The sequence below is a fragment of the Pteropus medius genome, unplaced genomic scaffold, assembly GCF_902729225.1.
Source record: "Pteropus medius unplaced genomic scaffold, Ma_sr-lr_union100, whole genome shotgun sequence".
In the NCBI taxonomy this organism is placed as follows: Eukaryota; Metazoa; Chordata; class Mammalia; order Chiroptera; family Pteropodidae; genus Pteropus; species Pteropus medius.
The window spans coordinates 3,144,087-3,151,852 of NW_024349227.1; the positions used below are offsets into that span (position 1 = coordinate 3,144,087).

At 49.9% G+C, this 7,766-nt stretch overlaps 1 protein-coding gene across 1 annotated transcript; it reads right to left on the minus strand.

Moving 5' to 3' along the window:
* Positions 1–3,417: 3,417 nt before the first annotated feature.
* BTG2 (BTG anti-proliferation factor 2) lies at positions 3,418–7,405 on the minus strand. Its single transcript, XM_039881880.1, has 2 exons — positions 7,143–7,405; positions 3,418–5,886 (listed from the first exon to the last, which is right to left on the minus strand). The coding sequence occupies exons 1-2, from the start codon at positions 7,294–7,296 to the stop codon at positions 5,552–5,554; spliced, it is 489 nt and encodes a 162-aa protein (XP_039737814.1). The 5' UTR covers positions 7,297–7,405; the 3' UTR covers positions 3,418–5,551.
* Positions 7,406–7,766: the final 361 nt, after the last annotated feature.

Genomic DNA, 7,766 nt, shown 5'->3' on the forward strand with positions numbered 1-7,766 from the left:
GACTCAGAGGCTACAGTCCTAGGCACAGATTAATGGATACCAGCTGTGGGTGGGGAGGACTGTTTCCAGTTGAATCCTTGCAGAGGAAGCAGAGGCCTCATGTGTGCCCTCAGTTTTATCAGGAACATGCTGAGTACTCCTTCCTGAGACCGTGGCCATGGTGATGGCCTGCTATTGATTAGCTTGACTCCGAACTTCACTCCTAGTATGAGGAGCAGGTTGGAACCTCCACACCCCCACTCCCAAGTGGTCCCAGATACATCATAGGTCACAAACTGGAGGCCTATGAAGATATGTATGATTAAAAAAAAGTGTTTTAACAATTTAAAAAAAATAGTATCATTAGAATTTAGGGATATGTCAAATAAAAGTCTGTTTCCAGTTTTTCTTGAAAAATCACAATATCTGGTATAACTAGTCACCCAGGTTGAGGAGTGATACCATATGAACTAGAGCTAAGGAGCAGGGCCCTTTTCAAATGAGGCTTGATCTTGTTCTCCAAGTTCAGCACAGCCTCTGTCCAGCCATCTTCAACCATTGCCTGGTCCCGCCCTTGCTCTCCGTGCCCACAGAACTTTAAATGGCCCCTCCTTGCTGGTCATGGTAAATAAAGTAACCCTCCCTCCAACCCACCCAGCTGCACTCCTCTTATCTGATGTGCTCTGGGCAGCCTGTCAGGTTTACTGGACAAGGGCTGAATTAAGGTCCACCCTTGTTTATGAGACTGGGGGTGGGGAGAGGTAACAGCTGGGAACAAAATGCCTCTGAGCTGGTGGGGCCCCAGAGAACCAGGCTCCTGTCAAAGCAGGGGAAAGGATTAACTACAAGTCTGAGGTACATTCGTTTGCATAAGATTGTTATCCAGGGCCCTGGTAGCCTCTTAGATGGAGCCTCTTAGATGGAGCTCAAATATTTTTCTTGCCAGCTCTACAGAGACCCAGAGACCCAAATGGTGCACAGAGAAAGCTACAACTCTCCAGAACTCAACAGGCTTGCCTGTCTCAGCTTCCTCATTGCTCTCTCTTCTGGGAAAGGAGAGCACGTGGGTGTGATTCCACAGGTGGGCAGAATGGAGTAAGCAAAGCTGTTAATGGAAATTCCCTTTCCCGCCCACGTGTTGTAAATGAACACGCAGCCCAGTTTGGTATTAATTCACAAGCAGACCATGGAGCCAACAGTCAAAGGTACCCTGTGGCCAACGAGATCAGATGTCTGGTAAGGACACTGAATGTTTCAGCAAGGATGAGAGGTCAGACATGAGTTCATTTGTTCAGTAGGGCTACATATGACACTAGGCAGGGCTTTAGACTATGAAGATTTTTAAACAAAGAATTGAAAAATCATTTTTCTGTGGGAAAGGCCACAGGCTTGCTTGGATGTTGTTAACTGTAGCCATTCTTAGAGGCACTAGTAGGAACTATTACTTTAATAATGGTTTTCTTCTAGTTATTTTAAGTAATTAATGGATCTCATTTAATCCTGGTAACAACATTGTGAGATGGTTTCTATTCTTAATCTCCTTTCACAAATGGGGAAATGAATGCCAGGTTGGTGAAGTGACTTGGTCCAGGTCGCACAGCCAGTAGGTAGGTGATAGAGCTGATGAGACTCCCCAGGAAGCCTGACACCAGAGCCTGCGCACCTAACAACCTCTTTGAAGCTGCCCCACGATGCTTGGAAACTGAAACCCTATCAGGCAGGAGTATGATGCAAGCAAGAGAAATTTATTACTTATTGCACTTCCCAGCCTAAGACACCTTTCAGTTCAACTAATTGAAAATGATGATAATCCTTGTGCTAATTTGCCCTCCAGTGATTGTCAGGATAAGGAAGGTGATTTAGAGGTCAAAAGCTGGAGAAAGGAACAGGAGTCATTTAATCCAATACCCTAATTTCTGAGACAGGAAAATTGAGGGGCTTTTCCAAACTCACACAGCTAGTTAGGAAGAAGAATCTGGACCACCACCCATACATTGTCCCTCCCAGCCCAGAACTCTCTCTAGTGTGCCATGCTTTGTTAGACTGTGATGCTTGCACTGGGAGCCAGAAGGTCTCTTTCCTTAAAAGGCTGCTCAAGGATCAGACTCACGGAAGTGGGTTTCTTCCTCCTGGGGCTTGTTGCAGCATTGAGGACTCCCCCACCCAAACCTCCTTATCAGGAGCCAGGATGTGCTCTTAATCTGCAGCTCCCAGGGCCTTGTCTATACTCTCTGGGAGGTGCATTATCATCCAGAAACAGCTGACCAAGCACAGGTCTCCCAGGCTGGCACTGTTTACAAAGTGGAGAAGCTGGGAGCAGAATGACCAACTGTATTCAGGCACCACCTTCACCTCTGTAAGCAGTTCGTGTCCACAGCCTCTGTTCTCCAACTGGCCAAGGGGTACTCTCTCCCCCTGCTGAACTTGGTCAGATCTAAAGCAAATAACACAGAGCCCTCTCATGTAAATTAGTCTGCCAAGAGCCAAGAGCAACCCCACGATGACTCTGCCATTCTGCAGTTTCCCTGGCTTGGAGACAGAGGTGCGTGATGATGTCCCCTTACCCTCTAGACAGCCTTCCCTGAGTTTCAGTTTTTCTACTAAAGAATGAAATAGCCTTCATGAGTGGGGCCTGTTAGGAAACAAGATGCTGACTTTATACTGAATAATAACACCTGGGTCAGCAAAAAATCGACTTTAACCCTGGGTCCTTATGTTCAAGAGTGGATCCTTACAATTAAGTGCCTAGGACATTACAAGCTACAAATGAAAATGGAACCATTCCTTTTAATAACAACTCTGACAGAATTGGGTCCCCGTACCAATTCTATTTACAACACGGATGCACTGGCTTCTCTTGTCCCCATATCCTGGCTCACCTACCCTCCCACCTAGGACACCGAGGTCGAACTGCATGTTTACTGATGAGGGTCATGTTGGTATGAAGCGTGTGTGTGTGGTGTGTGTGTGTGTGTGTGTGGTGTGTGTAGGGGGGGTGCCATTGTTCATGAATCATTTCAAATTTAAAGACAGCCCAACTATGGCCAAGAATAAAACTAGCCCAGGTCAAAATATACTTGTAGCCTCAATGGAAACTGATGAGCCAGTAAGTGGGCGGGAATGGGGAAGTCTGTCAAAACTTTATGGAAAGAACCCAAGAGTCAGAGATGATAGACTTCCTGGCATAGATCCTGAGGCCCGACTATGCTTGTGTAATAAGCAAATGGTAGCCTGAGAGGATGAAAGCCTGTACCAGGAGTTTCTAACAATTCTGCCCCTAGGGAATTTCCTAGGGAAGAGGGGATGCTTGGAAATGGTCTCCCCACATAACTAGATTTTTCTTTTATTATAGCCACATGCTATAGGTCTTCTGCATACAACTGGACACACACAAAAAGGATTTGGATCTGAAGGACATGCAAATTAGCCACGTGGGAATTTTACCTTCTCTATACCACACTTCATCTGCTACATTTTTATTAAAGTAACAAAAAAGTGTACATTTGTTCATAAAGCTGTACATTTTCCACATAAAAACACTATTGTACAATTAGTAACCTTTGTCTTTTCTGTCAGAATAGCTTAGAAATGCACTATTATTTATTTTTACCTAATAAGAGAGACAGGTCTGCTCAACAGTCCAGCTCTGGGAATTCTGCTGTTTTTAAAGTGAACATCATAAAGAGAGGAAAGATTAAGCATGAGACCATGAGGCTGCTTCTAAAAAGGCAGGGACTCCTCTGCAGACAAAATACAACAAAGCAATCTGCAGTGATTCACAGCTTTGTTTCAACCCCACATTCCAGGAAATAAGCCGTTGGGACTGTGGGCCTGAGTTACCTTTAAAACAATAAAGACTGGAAGCACAGTCTGGGAAGAAGCTGGGATCTGGAAAGCCAAAGGAGGCAAAACTGGCAGGAATAGGTTGGGAGAGTGTTTGGTAAATAGCACCTATGAGTCAGAATTGAGTAGTTAAGAAACTCAGGAGAGGGGGCTGCAGTGGCGAGGGGACCTTTGGGGTGGAGGAGGAAGGTTCCTCACTAAGGAGCAACAGTAGGAGGGTAGCCAGGTTGACCAGGTGTTCTAGCTAGGTCTTTCTTAAGGTGATTCCGGTTCAGGAATTTCAAGGCCTCCTTGAGGACCCCTCTCTAATGTCACTGAGAAATCAAAGGAATGGGATTTCTTCTCAGTGTGGTTTTCCATTTTTCTCCAACCCAGAACAGTAAATATTGCACAAGTCTATAGACAAATTTGGATTGTACTGAGAGAGACAGCAACCTCTCCTAGAGGTGCTCTGAGCACCAGGGAGAAAAAACAATGCCCAAAGTTTGTTTATTAGTGTCAGCCCTACAAGAATACCAAGTAGTCCCGTAGAACTTGGGGTTTTCTCCCGTTTAGCCAAGGGATACCTAGAAGGCTGACCAGCCAGCCAGTCCCGAGGACAGAAGGAGAGATGGTTCTGTAAGTACACCAAAGCACCAAGGGGTTCTGAGAGCCAGTTCTCCTCCACGCCCTCCAGGGACTAGGAGGCCATATTGCACAGTGACTGAGAACTCTTGTTCTAGAAAATAGGGCAGCCCCATGACCCAACCAGAGGAGAGAGGAGCAGGAGAATTAAAGAGGAGTGTTGTGCTTTTAAAAAAGAAGGCAGTAATAAAGGACCTGTAGCTTTTGAGCTACCTCTCAAAGGAATAATGGCAGCATCAGGATTTTCATGTGGTTCCAAAAAGAAGGGTTTTGGCCAAAAACACATCCCTGATGGATACTCTTTGGGTCCTAAAAGTCCATTGCAAATCATGCCAAGTTTTTTGCCACACATACAGCAGAACATTGCAGAGCAAAGGTTTTGTACAGAATGCCTTCCATGCCAACTCCAGAAACATCCAACCCCTGCCTTACTCCCCTGACCCCCACAAAACAAAAAGCTTGAGATTCCTGGCTGGGAAGCAACATCTACAGGCCCCTGAGGATAAAATTAGAAACAAGTCAAGATTTCAAGAAAAGCTGCTTAGGACAGGAATCATTCTCTGCCCAGGATCTCAGAAAAATAAAAGTGAAAATTAGGCAACAGGAGTTAAGTCCAGGCTTGAATGCCCCTGAGTAAGAGAAAGGCAGGGATGCAGGTGTCCTGGTTGGGAGAGTGAGAGGTTTGAACTCGGCCTCTCTCGTCCCCGCAGGGCACATCCTAACCTCTCTCATTCACAGTTGCTAACCTTGCTTGCTCCCTCTCACATCTACCTGGGGTGCTGACCAAGCTTCTCCCACCTCACCTTGCTTGGGCCCACCCCTAACCACTCCCCCATCCCACAGACAGACACTGGTTCCTATATTCAAGCACACAACAGTTCTCTCCAAAGGCACCTGGGAAGGCTGCTTCCAAGCAGCACGCTTTAAGAATTTTTTTTTTCTTTTAAAAAAGAATCTTTAGGTTTTCTCTCCCCTTTTCTTAAAAAAAATAATATATATAAATAGCTCTTCATTTAAAACACAGTTCCCCAGGTTGAGGTATGCAGTGGCCTGTTGTCATGGCAGGATGAGTACAGTAGAGTGCCAGTTGGGGGCGGCAGGGGAGCTAACTGGAGACGGCCATCACGTAGTTCTTGGAGGGGCTGCTCCTGCCCAGCATCATTTGGTTCTTGCAGGTGAGAAGCCCATAGGAGGCAACCAGCGGGGCTTCCTCGTACAGGACACAGATGGAGCCGTCCTCCCCGATGCGGTAGGACACCTCGTAGGGGTCCACCCACAGGGTGAGTTCTCGGGGAAGCAGTCGGTGCAGCTGGGGCTGGCTGAGTCCGATCTGGCTGGCCACTTTGCTGATGATGGGGTCCATCTTGTGGTTGATGCGGATGCACCGATAACCAGAGCCCTTGGATGGCTTCTCAGGAAACCAGTGGTGTTTGTAGTGCTCTGTGGAGAGACAAGGGGGAGATGACCTGGTTATACCAGCTGGGTCAAGGGTGCTACTACTGCAAGGGAGATGAAGGGATAAAGGAGAGGAAGGGAACCAGGGATTTTAAGTCAATGAGGTGGTTTGTCATGACTTCCAGGACCCTCCTGAAAGCTCCCTCTGCCACTGTAGCAGAGAAATTTTATGACATCTAGAAAGCACTCTCCCTCCCCCCCAGGCTAGGGGTGTGTGTGCATTGGGACGGGGTCCCATAGTTCTGTCTGGGGCAATCCCTAGTAGCCAGTGTAATGCTTTTGGCACATTTGTTTCAGGAGGAAGGGTGTGAAGTGCTGGCATGTTCAGGCAGGGCCTCTGGAGACCTACAGCTGAAGGTTCAAGGCCAGGAAGGCAATCATCATGGTCAGATTCACAGCAAGTTACTGGGCCTCCCAGCCTGGGGCCCAGAGGCTCTCTCTGCCTCCTTCAAAAGCCTTAGCTAAAGAGTCAAAGAGTTGTTTTGATGAAACGTATGTTGTTCCTTACAAGGCAAAACTTGTGCGGGCACATTCGGGGACGGCTGTCGCTACCCAACACTACTGGCCAACGGGGGCTAGAAGCGGCTTGGGAGATAGGTCTCTCCTCAGCCAGAGTCTGCTTATCTCTTGTCGACCGCCTCCTCTCTCCACCACCCGCCCCCGCCCTGCCCCACTAGCGCAATCCGCAGTTACTACCTACAAAGTGCTCTCAGCACGGTAATAGGTGGCAGATGGCTAAGGGAACCAGTGACTACAAAGAGGGCCCGGGTTCCAACTTGGAGCGAGTCAACAACCAGCCCAAGAACAGCGCCGCAAGCACGGCTAGAAGAACCAGAGCTGGGACTCCAGTCGAGAAGGCTCAAGTCTGCCTTCTCCCCAAAGGGCTCCTCCTCTAGCCGGCCGGGATTTGTCTGAGTCCAGTGAGGGAAATGCACTCAGTCCCGCAGATACCCGATTTTCTAGGGCATAAGCCAGGAGTCGGAATCGCACTCCAGGACAAGGGTCTGCGCCCGCTGCGCCCCACCAGAACTACCACCGACCGAGACCTGAGCGCTGGACCCGGAAAGGAGACTTGACCCTAAGGAATGAGGGCCTGCGGCCCGCCCGAGGCTGAAGAGAAACCGAGTCCCGAAGCTGCTCGCGTGGGAAGCTCTGCCGGAGAAGCAGCGGGAAAATGCCCTTGGCAGGGAGGGGGGCCAAACCCGGGTGGCGGGGTGCGACGGACCTCGGCGTGGGCTCACCTGTTAGTGCCTCCTGGAGAGCCCCGCTGAACACCTTCAGTCTCTGCTCGCTTACGCAGCCCCGCGTCCTCAGAAGGCTGGAGAGGAAACCCACGGCGGCGGCGATCTCCGGGAGCATATCTGTCCTCTTCCCGGTCCAGCAGGCCTGGCTCATGTCGTGCGCGGCTGCGGGGTGGCGCGGGGAGCAGTACAAGGTCTCTGGGGTACGTACCTCTCAGCCAGACGCGCTCGCTCGACCGCGGCTCGAGCTCTGAGGGACTGCACCCGGGACGAGCCTTTCATAGCCTGCCGAGAGGCGGGGTAGCCGGTGGCCAAACCCATTGGCTGCCACCAGCTGGTGGGGGCGAGGCTGGCGCTCGCCCGCCCCTCCCGTCGTGCATCACGGACCCGCCCCCGCCGCCTCCGCAGTGCTGAGGTCAGCGCCCGGTGACGTCAGTGCTGGGAACTCGAGCCGCGCGCACAGGGCGAGGGAGGCCGGAGGAAAAAGGGGAATCTGGGAGGGGCCGGAGGAGAGCGGCGGCGCCCAGTCCTCTCCAAGCTGGGAATGTCCCGACCTTTGCTCTTCGCCCATCCTTCAAGACTTAGGTTAAAGGCCACCTCGTCCAAGAAGCCATGGCTGATACC

What these genes read in the sequence shown, in the direction of transcription:
- BTG2 (XM_039881880.1), bottom strand. Translation starts at nt 7,296, where the DNA reads ATGAGCCAGGCCTGCTGGACCGGGAAGAGGACAGATATGCTCCCGGAG. An exon ending in TCTCCAGGAGGCACTAACAG is followed by an intron (nt 5,887 to 7,142) that starts GTGAGCCCACGC and finishes GTCTCTCCACAG; the next exon opens with AGCACTACAAACACCACTGG.